Source organism: Doryrhamphus excisus, linkage group LG12 (genome assembly GCF_037039965.1).
Source record: "Doryrhamphus excisus strain RoL-2023G ecotype Guam linkage group LG12, RoL_Dexc_Guam_v1.1, whole genome shotgun sequence".
In the NCBI taxonomy this organism is placed as follows: Eukaryota; Metazoa; Chordata; class Actinopteri; order Syngnathiformes; family Syngnathidae; genus Doryrhamphus; species Doryrhamphus excisus.
This window is the reverse complement of record NC_136368.1, coordinates 2,024,539-2,042,974: the sequence shown is the minus strand read 5'-3', so window position 1 is coordinate 2,042,974 and position 18,436 is coordinate 2,024,539. Positions and strand designations below refer to the sequence as shown.

General features: G+C 44.9%; 2 protein-coding genes across 14 annotated transcripts in view; both read right to left on the bottom strand.

Moving 5' to 3' along the window:
• The window catches only part of LOC131135660 (mitogen-activated protein kinase kinase kinase kinase 4-like), a 49,084-nt gene extending 40,045 nt beyond the window's left edge, over nucleotides 1-9,039 (bottom strand). For 3 of the 13 annotated variants that reach the window (XM_058081836.2, XM_078795271.1, XM_058081837.2), the window contains exons 1-2: nucleotides 8,753-9,024; nucleotides 8,467-8,532 (exon numbers count right to left, since the gene is read on the bottom strand). In XM_058081836.2, coding sequence (XP_057937819.2) covers nucleotides 8,467-8,532; nucleotides 8,753-8,809 — 123 coding nt within the window. In that variant the 5' untranslated portion in view covers nucleotides 8,810-9,024. Of the gene's footprint in view, nucleotides 1-8,466; nucleotides 8,533-8,752 lie in introns of all 13 variants that reach the window. The other 10 variants (XM_058081833.2, XM_078795268.1, XM_078795272.1 and 7 more) reach the window with 9 other exon arrangements.
• Nucleotides 9,040-9,246: 207 nt separating this feature from the next.
• lonrf2 (LON peptidase N-terminal domain and ring finger 2) lies at nucleotides 9,247-17,436 on the bottom strand. The gene is made up of 12 exons (XM_058081876.2): nucleotides 15,853-17,436; nucleotides 14,398-14,516; nucleotides 13,872-13,994; nucleotides 13,610-13,765; nucleotides 13,269-13,497; nucleotides 13,046-13,145; nucleotides 12,850-12,964; nucleotides 12,646-12,767; nucleotides 11,916-12,102; nucleotides 11,703-11,837; nucleotides 11,469-11,618; nucleotides 9,247-11,148 (listed from the first exon to the last, which is right to left on the bottom strand). Exons 1-12 carry the CDS (start codon nucleotides 16,565-16,567, stop codon nucleotides 10,990-10,992), a joined length of 2,310 nt encoding a protein of 769 aa, XP_057937859.2. The 5' UTR covers nucleotides 16,568-17,436; the 3' UTR covers nucleotides 9,247-10,989.
• Nucleotides 17,437-18,436: the final 1,000 nt, after the last annotated feature.

Sequence of the window (18,436 nt, the reverse complement as noted above, 5' to 3'; positions counted from 1 at the left end):
TTGTATTATATATGACATGTCTTTTAATATGTTTTCATTAATAACAGGCAACCTTTATTAATTAATCAATGTTTGGAAAGCAGCAGCGGAGCGAGGGAACGGTGTTGGAACCGCAAAGTTGCAAAAAGTAAAAGAAAATGCCTTTGGAAATTTCACGGAGTAAACACTGAAGCAGGTGCAGACAAGTCCAGACATGTCCTGGAGGTTCTCGGCAGTGTCAGTCAGGTTGAAAGACCAGTTAGTCACGGATCAGGTGTTTCCAAGTGGCTCGGAGACCTTCTAAACCCTCACAAAGATGACACCTCACCCTCAGCATCACCCCGCGTCCTTTAACAAATCGCTATGATGTCACATGACCACAAGTTTGCACAACTTCCTCCGGCTGTGACTTCAACGTCAGTGACAGACACACATCGCTAAAACTGCTCGGTAGGAGTGATGTGCGGCTGGATGCTAAAATAACGCTACTTAGTGGCTAGCAATGATGCCAAGGAGAAACCAGAGATAGAAATCAATCTTCATATCACATGAAAACACAAGAATCTACATGAAAATATGCACCAGTGGAGGAAAACCAAGTCAACCGATCTCGGGACACTGTTCAGCATCAAGTTCTCAGTGATGCTGAGTGATGCCTTCCAGGACCCAGACCGAGGGATCAACATTAGATACGGAACAGATGGCAAGCTCTTCAACCCGCGTCGTCTACAGGCCAAGACCAAAGTCCTTGTTGACAAGCTGCAAGAATTCCTATTCACCGATGACTGCGCTCTGAACTTTAGCAGCATTAGCCGCGTTTACATGAGGAGTTTTTCTCTTTCCGAATGGAATTTTTCCAAAAACAATGGTATCCATGGAAAGGAATATTCCAATCTCTCGTCTCCCTGCGACGCTATAATCCAACAGAATAGTCAACGGGGCATTCACAGTAAAACGTAAACATCAACATCACGTGATACCGACTTCCCTGAGTTTTTCTTTCACTTGTTGGAATAACTCCGTATTGCCAGTTTTTTCCTTTGTCCAGTCTTGGAATTTAGTTTGGATCAAAAACAAACTTTCCGCAGCAGTCCAGTCCTTGTTGGCCTCCATTTTTAAAAGTGAAGAACGTCTGGAGCTGCGTGTTACGTCATATTTCAGCATTTGCTGAAAGAACTTAAACAGGAAAAGATCAAATTCAATCTTGCTAATATTTTATAATGAAACTGGGGACATGTTTTATATAGATATATATTTTCTTTTTGAATAAAAGTGGACTTGTGAATGGCGTATAGAAGGGTTTAGATTCTGTTCCACAGATGGCGCTAATGCACACCAAAGCTGCTTGCCAACCGCCAATAAACAACAGAAGAAGAAACACACCAGGAAGAAGAACGCACCCTGACGACTTTCCGTTTGAGCAGATACAAGATACCTCAATCGGATTGGGGAAAGGAATATTCCACCCCCGTGAATCCCATTATATGTTCATTCGGATTGGTACTTTTCTTTGGGAATGAGGTGTATGCGAGGCAAATCTGGCCAACTTCACTGATGGGATTTTCCGAACTGTAAGTTGTTGAGTTTTAGCTTGTGTTTGTTGTGTTGTGATTATTCTGTTCTTATCAAGATCATTTAAATTTGTAATAAACGCCACCTTGTGGCCAATACTGAATGCTACATTCACAATTACAATGCTTCTTCTACCTTGTATTTGTATTTTAGTTCATTTAGTTGACTTCCTGCGGTGGCTATTGTCTTATTAGTGTAACATTAGTGACACCTACTGACCGGTGACGTATACTACATACACAACATGCATGTGAGTGCGCCTTATATATGTATTTTAGTTCATTTAGCCTTTTTTATGCTTAAAAGTGCTTTATTTCTGCAGACAATATGTAATGCAATGATTTATTAATATATTCTTGAAAAACCAAAGTGTGTCCAAAGTGTGGCCCGAGGGCAATTTGTAGCCCTGTTATTTTTTTATTATTTTTGTTGTAGAAATAAAATATACATTAAAAAAATAGAATAAATAAAGCAAGAAAGGCCCAATGTAAATAAAAAAGCCTGAAATGTTGATGATGCTAATAACTAATAATAACAAGTGGGTTCTAGAGTTGTGCATGATTGACTCAATCTGCCTGGAAACAGTCGGGAGTCACGACAACATCCCAGCATCTGAAATCCTCGCGAGAGGAGAGACGCGTGAACGACTCCCACGTGAAGCCGTCCTGTCTTGACTGTTTCCAGCCCTCCTCCTGGGGAGTGTGCACCAGTCTGCCCGGCTACAGGAGGAAGTGCTCTAAGAAGCGCTGCTCCAATGGGAAGCCTGCGTTCTGGTCAGCTGCTCCAGACTCATCGCCGCAGGCCAATCAGGCGGTAGGATGGCTGGTCACATGACCGGCAAGCCTGGGTCACACTTTCTTTTTTTTTTTTTCCTAAAGCGGATGAAAACAAAAGCTAATAATAATGAGGACGCGAGTTGGCTGAGCCTGCAGACTGCAAGCAGGGAGAAAGCGGTTACTCTGCTCTGTACGGGACTGTTTGTTGCTATGGCAGCCAGAAGGTGCATTTGTGTGTGTGTAGGTTAGAAATTCTCTCTACAAGTTTGTTTATTGATGAATATTTGAACAATATGTGGATTATTGTCAGCGGTCATGTGCAAGAAGTCTATTATAAAGCATCATGACAGCATCTCGGATGGCTCATATTTCCACGCGGGATAATCTCGGTGTGCGCTGTCGGATTGTACAGTAACTAAATACATATGCAATGCCTGTAAAGCGCAATTAAGGTGTCTTCTTTTAATACTTGAATACTTTTAAAACTAATATCACTACTCAGGAAGAATCACTCAGTCACACGCATCAAAATAATAAGTGACAGTAAACCTGCTGACTAAGCACGATTTATAATTTCACTGATTATTGAGCAGATATGAGGAATTATGACATCATACTGATTACATGAAAAATAACCCCAATAAGCGATAATTAAAAAAACACTCCAATGAGGCAAAACTACTGTACTGTGCTGTATTGATTCTCTCCAACACGTATTGTAAACTAACATGGCGTCGACCTCCCCACTGCTTCAGACACCTCAAACTCCAGATAGCCAGCGCCAGCGTCCCGAAAGCCCACAAAAACACCTGACAAAGACACCAAAGAAACGCCCGGGTCCCACTCACATCACCACGGCGACCTTGTCAGCTGACCAGTTCGCCTCAACTTTATTTTTTCTAAACTAAACACAAAACAATCATGTACCACTTCCACACAGGATGGGAGGAGACCTTATTTTCACTATGTCATGCCGTACATGCCATGGCTGACTCAATGTTTTGTGTCATTACTGCTCCCGATGGCACATAATACTACACTTAATATGTTCTACTGTAACTTACATTGCATATTGTCATATTTTATATATAAACATTGTTTATTTACAAAATGCGTCGCAATGTTCATCCATGACACCAGATGTGACCCACTTGAACCAAAACACATGCACTCTTGGTACTAAAACGACAAGAATCACACCGTGTAAATTATAAATGGGCCTTTGATTCAACCTACGAGCTGCATCACAAACACCGTTTACACATGTTATTACATGTTATTAGCATATAGCATGTTGTTAGCTCCACTGCCCTGGTTCTACCCAACGACAACGGACACCACCCACAAGGCTCGTTGGTCAGCAATCACATGAACTGACTGTACTGTTCGGCATTTGGGCATGCCCAGAAACACCCTGCTTTGTCGCTGCTAAATGTAAATAACATGAAGATGAATTCAGCTCGCGTATGAACCAGAAGGACACATTTTATATCTCTCAATCTTCTCTGCAGGACTTCTTCTGAGTACGTCTGCAGGACAAACAGCCCGCTGACCCAGTGGCAGCTTGCTTTTCTCTGCTCCAGATGGCCACCCGTACTGTAACACCCCCCCACCCCCCCACCCCCCCCCCATACACACACTTGGACATGTCCTCCAGTGTAAACCACCCAAGCTCAGACAGACCGACAACCGTCATTAAGGAGCCTCATGCAGCCTAAACGCTGCATGAGGCAGGGGATGGGGGGGCTGTAATAAGCCGTGGAGGGGTTGGGGATGGGGGAGGGGGTTGGATTGTGCCGGTTAGTCCACTTGTCATCAGTCCCACTTGAAGCTCAGACGGGATCTGATTCCCTGAGTCAAGGACACGTCTCGGCATCTTTTTTTCCGATGTGAACACACTTATGCAGTGGGAATACGATGTCTAAGTGTGCCGTTACACAACAAATTGACAAATTACACAAACACAACAAAATCATTCATTCATTGGGTCTGCGTACAATAAATGCCAAGTCTCCCGTTTACGGACACCATTTTGCAGCATATCGGTGGGAAAGCGTACAAGTTTACGACTTCTGAAGGCAGCGCACAGGAAAGAAGACGGCTCAGACCTTGACACCTCGTTGTCACGACATTCCTGACGGAATTATACCGTTTTAGATCGTTTTAGACAGCCTAAACGCTAACGTGGGTGCGCTACATTTTGGCTTTTGTGTCACAGAACAAGTAAAGCTTGAAAAGAAAGACAATCGCATGACACCAACATGGATAAGATGATGCCAGAGAGCTTCATGCTCAATAAAGGCTTGATCCCATACACAACTTTGATGCAGTGGGGGGGGGGTCTTTTTTTGGAAGCGCACAGCAGTAGAAATACGACTTCCTGTTATATGCTAAACGTACAATAGCCAGAGCGCTCATTGACTCAGGTTACCGGCGGATAACCGCATCTGGACTGGGGGTTTGGCTTGAGGCGTATTTGGAGCATACGTGACCGATGTGACCGATTTAGTCTCTAATTAGTCTAATTAGTCTCACTCTAATAACGATACAAAATATACAAAATGATACAAAAGTTGGAGTCTACAAGAATGAGATGAGATTCTAACTTTATTGTTAAGAAAAAAATATTTGACTAATTGCAATCTGCTAATCTAATTTCCAATACGTTACACTCTTTTGTGTATGCTAGCGGCCCCGCCTCCACCCACCGAGTCAAAGAGACTGTAAAACAGGCTCCCTCTGTTCATACTGTTGTTCTATGAAACAAACACGGCAAGATGGCACCGACATATCCATGATAAAATTACAGGTGGCTTCAGCCCTCGGGGGGGTTCCGGTGATAAGAACAAGCCCCGGGCTTGTACGGATTCTGGATGAGGGTGGCAAGATGGCACCGACATATCCATGATAAAATTACAGGTGGCTTCAGCCCTCGGGGGGGTTCCGGTGATAAGAACAAGCCCCGGGCTTGTACGGATTCTGGATGAGGGTGGCAAGATGGCACCGACATATCCATGATAAAATTACAGGTGGCTTCAGCCCTCGGGGGGGTTCCGGTGATAAGAACAAGCCCCGGGCTTGTACGGATTCTGGATGAGGGTTGAAGCTCTGAGTTTTTTTTTTTTTTTTTGCCCTCTTCATGGAATGTTTGCAGCTCATTTGGCAAAGTGTCTTCCTCAAAAACAGTGAGAACCCCCACATCATCTTCAGCCTCATATGGGGCACCCCTACATCATCTTCAGCCTCATATGGGGCACCCCTACAAATTGCCTTCTAGGATTTAGCATCACAGGAAAGAACGAATGACAGACCTGCTCTGCTAGACTTTTATTAGTATTGTCCTCAATGGTCTCTTTAACCTGCGAGGGCGATGACCCTTTAGGCTAAAGGCTACGCTAATATGTGTCCATACCACAGCATGAAACACAAAGCCACTTCTCCTGCATCAGCGGCAACACTCATCCACTTCCTGTTGATGTTATGCTGTAAAAAAAAGGTCACGGCAGATAAGAAAGCTTCAGACTGAAAAGGTCCTGGAAGCTTACTTCTTGTTGTCGTCAACTGTGGTCGCACTAAAGGTCACAGCGGTCGCCAGTAGTCACGCTAAGGTTTGAATAGCAGGAAGGTCGCAACCTGGCTTGGCGTGAGTCCATGCGGGCACGCCGATTTGTAGTTTTTACAATGCTCCATCTTGGAAGCCAGTTAAAGGTGATATATTATAATGTTTATCACCCATTTTTAATATTATGCTACCACAATAGTGTAGTGGAAGTCTGTTTATAATGACTTTTAGCTTACGTTAACAATGCAGGGTATGATGCCCAATTTGAAGACCTGGGTTTGAATCTCCATGTGGAGTTTGCATGTTCTCCACTTGCGTGCGCGGGTTTTTTTCCCCCAAGTACTGTTTGTCTATATTGTCCATAGGTATGAGTGTGAATGGTTGTTTGTCTATATGTGCCCTGTGATTGGCTGGCCAGCAGTCCAGGGTTTACCCCCCGCCTGTTGCCCAAAGACAGCTGGGATAGGCTCCAGCACCCCTTGCGACCTTTGTGAGTATAAGCAGTAGAAAATGAATGAATGAATATCACAACGTTATTCTCCTAAAATTCTGTCTTTTTCTCATTAGATTACATTAAATTTTTTGTCTAAATATTTTGACAATATTCTTGCAAAATTGCTGATTTTTTCCCATTTTTGCTGTTTTTTTTTATTTCTTGTTAAATTACATTTTTCAAGCATGCAGCGGGCCAACAAAACAAAGCTGTGAACCGCAGATGGCCCCCATGCCGCATTTTGGACACCCAGGGTTAGCACATCATTTAAAAGTGACTTCTGCTGCATGAACAAAATGTCATGCGTGATGTGTGATTATGTAGTCGTTAAAGTCGTTAAACTTCTCCTCTGTGAGCAGACAACTTCCTCAGTTTGACTACTTCCTTGCAAGCAACATTTCATAAAATACAGTTGGAGTGGGATCAGTGAAAAACTCATAAATGGGTTAAACGGGTTCCTTGGGGGGAGGGGGAGATTCCCAGCCCGCATGCTGAGCGCGGTCTCATCATAAAAAGTTGCAACACTTCCTGCTTTCTTCAGCTCAGATTTGAATTTCCCCTCCAGTTTAACGGAAATAAACAGAGTGAGACCTCTTTTGCGCTGCGTGTTCAGGCTGGTGTTGGGATGATGGGTTGAACACCGGCTCCTTCTCCTTCACGTTTATTTTTCCATCCCGGTCGGAGCACACGGCCGCAACGTGCCCTCATCCCGTCGCACTCCGGCCCGGGCCGATGACTAAGTGTTTTGGAGCGAGCGCACGTGTGCGGCGCCATATGAAAACACGTTTCTGGGTCAGCTGAGTGCGAGGAGGCCAGAGGAAGAAAAACGGTTGTGATTCATCCAATCCTGAGAATCTAAACTCAAAATGTCGCGGTGGATCTGGGTTCCATTTGCAGCCCAGGATTCCCTGCCTTCTTGCGGCGCTCCTGACGGAAACCTCGGTACGCCGCAGGACTGTCAACAACTGCACTCCAGTTGCCAACAGTTTGAGTATCAATAATGAGTAAAGTTACATCTTCTATTTGCTTAGGAGTCTATAAAATGGTAATGGATACAAATACATATGGCCAGAGAATAAGAAGACGTAGCAGGAGGGATCCCGTGTTTCCAATGTAGCGACATTGTCGCTAATTTAGCTTTGCTTGACCCTTGATTACTTGAAACATAAAAAATGAAGAGACCTTTGGCGGCTTTGACATGAAAGCATGTATCGCTTCTCTCTTGCTTTTTTCTTCTAAGCACATTTTTATTTGCTTTTGATGTTTTTATGCACTTTTCGCTAATACGTCTGGGACAATTACGCAATTTCGATGATGACATCATTACCCATCATAGCTACAAATAGACCGCCTGGAAACACAGCTTTAAGCGGTCCAGCTTGGGAAGAAAATGCTAGCATCACACAAAACGATCTCGTATAACTTGAGTAGGGTTCAAACCTGGACTCCAAAAAGCTTCCCTACAGAGCAAAGTCATGGTCCATGCAAACCGTTGTCGTAGCGCTTAGCGCTGAGACAAAACAAGACAGGAATACTCCAAATCTAAGTACAAAACAAGTACAAAAGCCAAACCAAATGAGGGATTTGAGCACTGAATGGATTGAGGGAAGGTGGGAATGCGGACTACCATTTTACGCACAGTGTATGTGAGTGTATGCATGTGTGTGTGTGTGTGAGATGGTGATGGAAGGGCCTATCCCCACTGATGCAGCATTGAGAACCGTTCCAGCAACCGAAACAAGGCCACAGTGGGCAGCGGAGTGCACAAATGCACAAACACCGCCCATCCAATGGCGCTGGAGCCTGTCAAGGGGATGGAATCTCTTAAATCAGTGCAAAGGAAGGCCCCGCAGTGTGCACACCATCGCTAACTGGGGCGTAGATGTCAGGAGGATGAAGAGAAGAAAGGAGCATCCCTTTTTCTTCTTGAGCCAAAATAGGCAGGATGAAATAAATAATGGATGTGAGATGCGGGCCTAAATGATGTCATGGTGGTACTTTAATCCAGCTGTGCATCCATAGGATGGACGACATGCTAATATGTTTGTGCATATATATAAATATAAATATATATATACCCTTACCTTATAAACTTGTCCATATGTGCCATTTCCCACCACTTCCACCAGCTCAAAAATGCCAGCAGGGTCCTAGGTGAAGAAACAAGCGTCCCATTATTCCTCATTAATACAGTGGAAATTGAGCGAGGGTATGTTCAATGCGAGATCCGGCAGCGCCCGCCGGCCTCGGCTTCTCACAGCGGCGGGGATTAGACAAAGAGGAGTAGCCACTCTGGTCAACAACCATCGTCTCGTACATTTTTCGGCCATTGTATATGATTACACACCACACAGAGACGTTCATACTCACCCTCAGGGATGCCAGGTCGATGTCCACCAGGCTCTTCGCCGGGGAGTCGTTCGCCATTTTTTTAAGCAAAAACGATGAAAAATCAGCACCGCGATATGAATCTCCTTCACGCTAACAGGGAACGAATCATCATAAACAAATGAAGCTTCTAACGTCAAATCCTTTTCGATCACGGCGGCCCTTCCCTCTGTAGAAAACCAGTGCAGACCTTCCTCCGCTGCTACATAGCGACTGAATGGGGCCGGGCTCGAGGCTGAGATTGGCCGGCTCACGTCGTCTCTCTCCCCGCCTTCATCCTCTCGATGGCCCCGCCTCCCCCACGTTCTCATGCACACATAACTAACCGAAATAATGACACTTCTTTGGCTTTATGTTTAATTGCAGTGGGAGGGAATGTACACTGCTAAAAAAAAACCAAAGGGAACACTAAAATAACACATCCTAGGTCTGGATGAACAAAATACTTGGTCCTTGACAAAAGAATATTACAAAAATTAGCAATGGAAATCAAATTTATTAATGTCACACAACTAGATGATGCAATGTCCGCAGACATTACGCCTTAATGCTGACACAAAACGGAAACACTTTGATAAGGTGAAAAAAAAATCCAAATTTAAAATGAGACACAGGCGCCGGGAAGCTGAAGCTGGACTGAAATGCTGTGGAAATATGGAGCTCAAATTTAATTGAATTGAATTAACCATGGGTCTGGATCCAAGCACCATTCCGGCTTTTACGACTCTGGGTAATTGGGGCACAATTGGGGTAGCAGTAGGGTATGCCAAATATATAGATTGTTCATTTGTTTTAACTAAATTAAAAAAGTATAATAGTTTAATTTGTTCACCGTGAGTAAAATCGAAATAAAACGGGCAAAGGCAGAAAATAATTAATCTTAAAAAATTTAAAATACAAAAACAGTATCCTTACTATGGGATTGATGTAAAAATTTGCAGGATCTCCCCACCCTTGCCAGAGGGTTTGCTTTACCTCAACGACACTGCCCCCCTGTGGCCACATGACGCAGGTGCTCTTTTCGCTGTGCAATTTATGGAGCGTGACGTCATTGGTAGTTTAACTAATAATCAGGATTAAAAAAACTTCCACAAGGCTGAGAAAAAACAGGGTTCTTGCTTGTTTTTCATTTCCGGGAAAACTCTGGGAAAAAAAACAGCAAGGACGACATGATTTGGTTGTCTCTATTGGCAATAAAAAATAGATACAAGATTTCCCTTTACAAATATTCCATGGTAAATACAGCATGTTGTGAACGGAGGTCACCAACATTTGGAAGGTCAGAATTAGTGAGCTTATGGTACATTTACATCACACACCTTAGCAACCCATGGTCCGAATTCTGGGGAAAGTTCCAGGTCTGACTAGACCCTGGAGACTATTTTAGGCTAGTTTAAGTCCCATTCAAGGATACTTAAGTGGGTTTCTCATCAGAACATTCTGCACAGATTGCAATGCACTCACAGACGGGGCCTTTAAATTAGCATTATCATCAGCATTCTCATCTAACCAATTGGCGCTAAGAGCGGTTCTTTTATTGTCCACGATTCCACAAGAAGCTGCTACAGATGCTTCGACAGTGGGAACACATTCAGGAAGTCTACAATGAAGGAAGCATCGGGCCTCCAGGTGTATTTGTAAATGTACTTAGAAAGTGAACATAAACAAGGCCTCCATGTTACATGAATATACACAACCAAGCTCCAAAACTGAGGTCACATTCAAGCATCAAACCAAAGTTGCTTCATGTTAGTCAACACCAAGGGGCGTCACTGTCCAATCAAAACATCACTCCAGTTCCTAAGGAAAAGGACAGCAGATAAAAGTGCGCTGTGAAAATCTTAAGAGTTTGGCGGCATAACAACAAGAAGAAGAAAAAAAGCGTATAATGGATGCTAAGATATGCTACAAGAAGAGGCGGCACACGTTATCAGCAGAGACGCCAGGAAGATTTGTCGCCTCGGACAACGATATGACCTCCTCGCCAAAACGGGCAGTCAGACGGTACATTCGTTTTTTTGCTTCCCGTTTGTAAAGGTGTGTGAATCTGTACAGTAGAGTACGACGCTGCTGCCGTTAGTCACGTGACCAGACAGAGAGAGCAAAAGCAGAGTCAAATGAAGAGACAAACACAGGAAGCAGCAGTTCAATACAAACAAAACAAAAAAAAAGTGACTGCATGGATGTGCACAAACGCCTGGCGTTGTCCAGTTGGTGCCTCATCGCGGTTTCTTGCGCGTGACAAAGATGAGGACCTTGCGGATGGCGATGAGGCGGCTCTTCAGGGTGGTCATGGATAGGATGGTGAGTTGGGCCCGGTTCTCCAGCGGAAGGACGGCCAGCAGCCACCAGCACCAGGCCGGCCCGCTGGGACTTGCCTACACAAAGACGACCGGTTACTAACCTAATGTCTTTTGTTATGGTTGCAGAGCCTCGGTTTACTACATGGCTGCAACCAGCAGAGGGCGCAACTGCTCTGCTAAAAAGTCAAAAGTAAATGGAATGAGGTTCCACAGGGGTGGTGAAGCCACTTTGATAGCTTGCTGGAACTGCCATGTTGGTCATATTTTATAATCATAACTTGGTGTTACACTTAGCTCTTAACCTGATTCATCTTTTGTGTATACAGTGGATGAATGCATGAATTTAATGAAGCCAGACTACAACAGTTTGAGTTGTAAGGACTGAAATGGATTACCTGAGGGTCTGGGTCTTTGCTGGGAAGGTGTCCGAAGTGGCTGAGGATCTGACTCTTCATGTTGTCTTTGAGCGACGTGAACCAGTTGTTGGCCTGCTCGTACACGGCGTCATGAAGCTTCAGCAGCTCAGCAAGCTCTTCCCCTTCCACCTGACGACAGACAGTCTTGATTAGGGCGGGTGGCCGTGTGTGTGCGTGTGTGTGATGGTTACAGATGCAGACTTCTTTCTCCACCTTTTTGTCCTCCAGGTATTCTATTTTGGCAGTATGGTAGCCGTCTCTTTGGCCGTGACTTAAGACTTTGAAGCGAGACACCCCGACCGTCTCCACCACCGAGCGGCCGTCAGGGAAGAATTTCACATCTTGCACCTGCAAAAACAAGCAAGCGCTCGTTGGGTTTGTGACAGCGAGGTGATGAATGGCTCCGAAGCAGGATGGAGCGCTCACCTGCAGCATGCAGCCGTAGTCGGCGAAGCCTTTGAGCTCGTCCGCTATGCACATGCCAAACTGCTTGGTGCCCGTCTCCATGGAGCGGCGGATCATGAGGCGGTAGCGGGGCTCGAACACGTGCAGCGGACACGGGACTGTGGGGAAGGCCATGGTGCAGACGAAGATGGGCACTTCCTGGTTCAGGCTGAAAGAGACAAGTTTAACAAGTTGAATAACACAAAAACAAAATATTCACTGGTCTTCTGCAGCTATTTCAACCATTTAGTGTTTTGGGGCAAATGTGACAGAACCTTAAAGACTATTTTAATCAAACCTAATATTTTTTATATTTATTTTGTTAAAAAAACAACGTAAAATTAATTGTTAAACATTAAAATAGTTAAATTAATTATTCCGAGATTTACAAAAGGTTAACATTTTTTAATGTCTATACAAATATTTTGTTTATTAACAACTAATTTTTTTATGTTTGTCTTAGACAGTTTAAAAATGCCATCAAGAGTTATTGTGTATTTTAATTCTGATTTGATTATTGATTGAATTTTCTCCTATTTATAATGTCAGTGTGCTCCATTATATTGTTATTTTATATTTTTTTGGTGTAATTAAAATTAATACTGAGGAAATAATGATCTTACAGTGAAGAGTTACACTGTAAATGTGTAATATTTAAATAAGTTTAAATAAAGTGCATGCGTATGTGTGTCGGCACATGTATGAAACTGACTTGGAGAGCTCCTTCATCTCCTCTTCGTGGATTTTCTTCCTTTCTGCCAGCTCGCTGCTGAGGTAGCGCTGCAGCACTTCCTCCATCAGCAGCGTCTTGTTGTAGCCTCTGGTGGCCAAATACTGACGTGGACAAAGACACAATGTCATGAGCACAAAATTAGCAAGCAGTTGGCTGGCATGACATACTTGGTAAAACGCTCACCTCTGATAGGTTCTCCTTGCACAGAGGGCAATTGGGGTTGTGGTCGAGGCAACGTTCCAAACACTTCAGGCAGAAGGTGTGTCCGCAGGGCGTGGCCACTGGTTCGTAAAACAACCTGGAAGACCATGACGACGGATGTCAGGGAAATACGTCTGTATTTAGCATTAATTGTTGTGTTGACCTGCCAGCCAATCACCTCATGCAGAGAGAACACTCCATGTCACCACTGTCCAATAGCTCCATTGGAACGCTCCTACTTCCTGCTGCCGTCGTCGTCGTCGTGCTGCTGGACTCGCCTGCAGGACAGTCAAACATACATTTGTGACTTCTCCCAGCCACGCAACATTCTCTTATACCAATGCTCACTTTTTTTTAAATTATACAAACGCAACATTTGGGAAAAATTAAACATTTCCTACCAGGTTTGAGCAGTTTAGAGGGTGGGTAGAAGGCTGCCAGAGATGCGTCGTCACTTTGCTTCCTCTTCACACCAGTAGGGGGTGCTGGTACTGTGGCCAGTGCAGCAGCCAGGCTTTTGCTGCTGGTCTCTCCAACCGCACAAGAGTCTGATTTCCAAGGAGAGGCAGCAGAGAGCCTAGAAGACGACTCGTCTGCCGAGGCGCTTTTTGTCACGCACAAATCAGAGTCCTGGACAAAGACATGTTGGTTTAAAAAGATCGACTTTGTCACAATAGCTTGTTTTAAGGTGTTTACATTGCCAAAAGTGAGTGATTTATGGTAAGTAGTTGAGGTGGCTGACCTGTGAGGATGAAGCAGGCTTCTGTGTGACCGGCCTGAGCGACCTCAGCAGTGCGGGTGGCTTGATGAGGCGTGAGGCTATGCCGCCTTGCAGAGGGTGCAGTGGCGTCGGCAAGTCTTGTTTCTCAAACACGGAGGAGAAGAGCTCGCTGAGGACCTGCGCAGTAAAACCCACAGCAACGGTGTGAGCGTACAGCCAGCAGAGGGCGCTGGCGTTGCCGGGAGACAGCCGCCATAAGACGGACAGATGGACCGAGTCTTACCTTCTGAGCTTCCAATTTGACTTTGGTCCAGTTCGGCTTGAGAGCCACACACAACAAGTACTCCTGCAAGGCCTCGTCATTGCGACCCACTTGGCTCAGCGTTGTGGCCTTGAGGTAGTGAGCCTGAAGGAGGCACAAAATTAATCACTACTGTAGAATGGCACTGTGGTAGACGGCAATAATGTTTCCCACCAGGCATCTTCTGGATTGTTATGCATTTCAACACATGTAGTAAGGTTGGGGTCAATTGAAGAGTGTGACATTTAGGTGATATATTGTTATCTAATACTGTAAACTAAAAAAAAAAGGTGGGATGTGACTATCATTTTAATGTTCAATAAACAGAGGTTTAAAGGTCGGTGGGGCAAAAAAAAAAAGAATAGAAGTGTTACAGTTATGAAACCTACAAACTTTACGCAAGTCAAAGCAAGACAACAAAAGTATTTGTGTTACTGCCACTGGATGTTACACAACTGGGTCATAATTCTTGTGTCTACCTGACACAGGAAGTCAAAATTCCTCTCACCTTTGGCCAGAGAGGCTTTATCATGCAGAGGGTGCTGGCGTCCTGCAGAGCCTGACTGGAGCTCTCCATCTCCTGGTGCAGCTCAGCCCGCTGGCACAGCAGCCTGCCTGAAGAGGGCGCTGCACACACACACACACACACACACACACACACACACAGAGACAAGGTACAGTCAGGTCAGGACGAACGGGGCAACCAAAGTAGGCCAGCGATGTAACGTGACAAGGAGCGCAGAGTCACGTGCTCACGGTGTTTGCTTACACAAACGCCCATGTTGGGTCACATGATTGAATGTGACGAGAGGCTTTTCAGTTACAGCCACGAGGGTGATGGATCACATTTTAGGCAAACCCCGAGTCATTGAGCACAGAATGTGAAGACGAAGGGGCTTCAGACTTCAGATGATCTGTCATTTTACTTCATTGCGCAAAAAAAAGGTTGATGCTCCCAAAAGTGCTCATCCAGTATGAAGTTATGCGTGATGACCCTAAAGGCAGTTTTTCCTGGACATAATGAGGAAATTCAGAAATTTCAGGGGCATAGGACTTTATAGGTTCCACTGTATGTGTTGATAAAAACTCAATACTTGAGTAGTGTGTGGAAAAAAAAGAAAATCGTACTTCTCTTCCTTATAATCTTTCTATTGCAATCATAAAATGGGTGTTTTCAAGCTGAGCCCAACGGAATGTTGGCCCTGCACTTCCTTGAATGAACATCGCCAACATATGGTCATGGCAAACACGACACGCGCAATGTCGCCAAACACAATGTGGCAGACGCAGCACTGCCTCAACGCTCTCATGCCACATGGCAGGCTTCAGACCAGGCGCACATATGCTGGGGAAACAGTGCCTACTGGCGCGGGAGCTGCAAATGAACACTTTTGTGGACAGAATGCATTAATCACTATTGATCCTGCAGTATAAATAGGTTGACACGGTGCTCATTTGACGGATCTCATTCAAAACGTGTAAATAAATGCTGGTTAGGAGGCAACATACGAGAATAGAACATTCTGTTTGGCAACTAAGGTGTGTCCCGTGTCCCGCGCTAGCAGTTACATATCATGCCCATAACTATGACCTGAATTACCCAAGACTCAGTGAACTGAACATGGGTTAAGTGTTTGAGTCCAATGGGTTCCAATTTTTTATGTTCTATAAAATGAGGGTTCCTCTGCTCTTCTTTAGTTCTCAGTAATATGAGATAAATGTAAGTCTGTGAGAGGAAAGTGTAGCTATGTGTGTTCGTTAGGTAATCAAGGACAGTGAGTCATGCAGTCACATAACAGCTGACCTCTGTGGAGCCGGCACACGTGCAACAGCACCACCTACCGGAGACACCGGGAAGTACCGCAGAGAAAAGTAGGTCATTTGTTCGAAAAGCAACACGATATCGGACAAAAATTATTCTCAAGTCATGTATTTTTGCACACCAAGACAGTGGATGTCTTACCCAAATCCACGGCCTCGTCGTACTTCTGAAGGGCCTCGGTCAGGTTCTGGTTGTGCCACAAAACCTCCCCTTCGAGCCACAGCTTCCGGGCCCTGCTCTCGGTGGCGAAGAGCTTGTCCAGCAGGCCGCTGAGGACCACGTTGAGTCTCCGTCCGTTGGGCAGCCCCTCTTTCCTCACCAGGGCCTGTTTGCAGTGCACACAGTCCGTGACAGAGTCGCTCTCCAGGCAGCGTTTGCAGAACGTGTGCCCGCACTCCACGGTGGAGGGTTCGTGGAGAAGACATCTGCACAGGCCGCAGGAGAACAAGTCCAGAGCCTCGTCCTCGGTGCACTCCCCGTCGCAGTCCTCCCCATTATCTCTGCCGCTGCTTCGTAAGCCCAGCTCCTTCTCGCGGAGGCTCCGGGCGGTGCTCTCCACCAGCAGCGGCAGCTCCTCCGGGCGCAACTTGCCCAGGCTGGCCGCCGCACAGTAAGAGTCCAACGCCTCCGAGATCCTCCCGGCGCGCACCAGAGAGTCCGCCTTCCTCAGGCATAAGCCCCTGTCCGGCTGCTGGAGGTCGGACAGCTGCGAGCTGTAGATCTCGGCCGCCAGGCTAAAGTCCCCAGCCCGGGCGGCCTCCTCGGCTACCTCTAGCATCTCCGGGCAGATCCCGGGGGCTACCGGGTTGGAGAGAGGGTGGACGAGGTGCTCACTTGGCTGGGACCTGACCTCCATGGCCCTCCTTAAAGTTTCTAATCCGCTAATAAATTCAAAAAGGGTCTAGAAAAGACGATAATCATACTCTAAAGTAAAGTTCCATGCGGCCAAAACAAACACCGGAATGTGGTCCACTACTGCCCATTGGGAGCAGATTCGGATTCATTTTGAATCACTGGACAGCTATTTTGTAATATAGCTGGTTGCGGTCGCTCCACCTCCTCCTCCTCCCACTCAACTTTTCTCCGTATCGCTTCAATTTCCGAGCTGTTCTACCCTTTAAGCACAATTTTAGGACAGACAAATTTTGTTTTAAAGAAACTATATTGTATTTTTCTAGAGCTCACTTTGCATTAATACACAGCCAGTACAGCTGGGAAGTGAAATCCTCCGGGTTTAGCAAATAAGAAGCTTAATAGTGTCCATTGCATCGCTAACTCAAGTTATCCGTTAAACGAACAAAAAGGCCACATATAATTTATAATTAGCGCAGTAAAGTTCATGTCTATTAATGTTAGCAACGGAGCGAAATGGTTTATGTAAGACGCTAGCCAGTTAGCTAACCCGGAGCTAATGTCGAACTACCGTCAAGCTAGCATCGAGCTAACGCCTAGCTCGCCGCTTTATGGCCCTCCGCACACGACTCGACTCCCAGTCAAGTCCAGATCATTTCCCAATCCTATATGAAGTTCGTTATTCATGTTGGAAAAAGACCGACCGACCATCCAAAACAGCCAAGTTGTCGCTGTGCTGTTAATTCCGTAGCTAGCACAGGAAGCTAGCGCGTCGTGTTGTCTTTCGTGTCCACTTCGCCCAAAGACTGCCAAGGGCCGTCACGTGACAGTCGAGGAGTGCTCCCATTGGTCCGTCGCTCGGCCTACTTATATAACGCAATAGTGTTGTTGTATAACCTCTTACAGTGAATGGCAGCCTGACACTGCAAACACAACAAACACACAACTCTTACCTTTTTACACGCATGATTTTTTTTACACCACACAACTGGAACACCACTGAGATATCATTGTAGCTATAGACAATCATTAAATTCACACACAAATAGGCTTGGTTGCATGTCTTGCTTCATTGTTTTATGTAATGCTTTACATAAGCAGCATTACAAAATGCTACTTTCTGGAGCATGTTGCATATAACTCACACTTGCGAGGAGGAGCTGCTGTGGATGTCTGTTTGCTCAAAAGACTTTGTGACCCATTTTGGACACAAGTGATCGCTGTAGATCCACTCAGCTCCAAGTGATGTACACTGTAGAAGCTGCAGGCAAGGGCCCCGGGATCCAAAAAGGCCACCTTCTCATATTTATGTCAGGGGAAAAAAAAACTCAGCATCATGCTTCTACACCTGCAGAGGCCTTATTGTGTTCTTGTGTAACAAAAATGTTATATGAACAATAAATACATAGAAATGCATAACAAGTACACATTTTAACCCTGCATGAACTCCAGCATTTCTGCAGTGTACCCAATCAATCAATCAGAGGAACTGTTGCGTGTATAGTTGCACAATGCCTGTCTAGGGATTGAGGTGATATGTTGTGATATATTGTAGTTCTATGTGTTTGCCTTTTCCTTATCATTCAGTTTCCACCAAGAGCCACTTTGCTATTTGGTATAAGATATGCTGAATGTATTGTCTTTTTTCCACATTTAAAAAAAAATTCCAAATATTTTCCAGAATACTTTGTACATTTATTTTTGTAGGATGACTTTATTCACATATTTTCACTTTTTTTCCAGAATTTAACTAATTTCCCCTAAAGTTTTGTTTGTTACTCCTACTATGACTTTGAAAAAAAGCATATTTTTTTCTTTAATAGTTCAACTCTTATTTTCCCCAGTTTATTCTAAAAAAATTGCATTTTTTTTT

Coding starts and splice junctions, on each gene's coding strand:
- lonrf2 (XM_058081876.2), bottom strand. CDS start 16,567: ATGGAGGTCAGGTCCCAGCCAAGTGAGCACCTCGTCCACCCTCTCTCC. Junction 13,995..14,397: donor TAAAGCCTCTCTGGCCAAAG/GTGAGAGGAATT, acceptor TGCCTCCTTCAG/GCTCACTACCTCAAGGCCAC. Junction 11,838..11,915: donor ACTACGGCTGCATGCTGCAG/GTGAGCGCTCCA, acceptor TTGTTTTTGCAG/GTGCAAGATGTGAAATTCTT.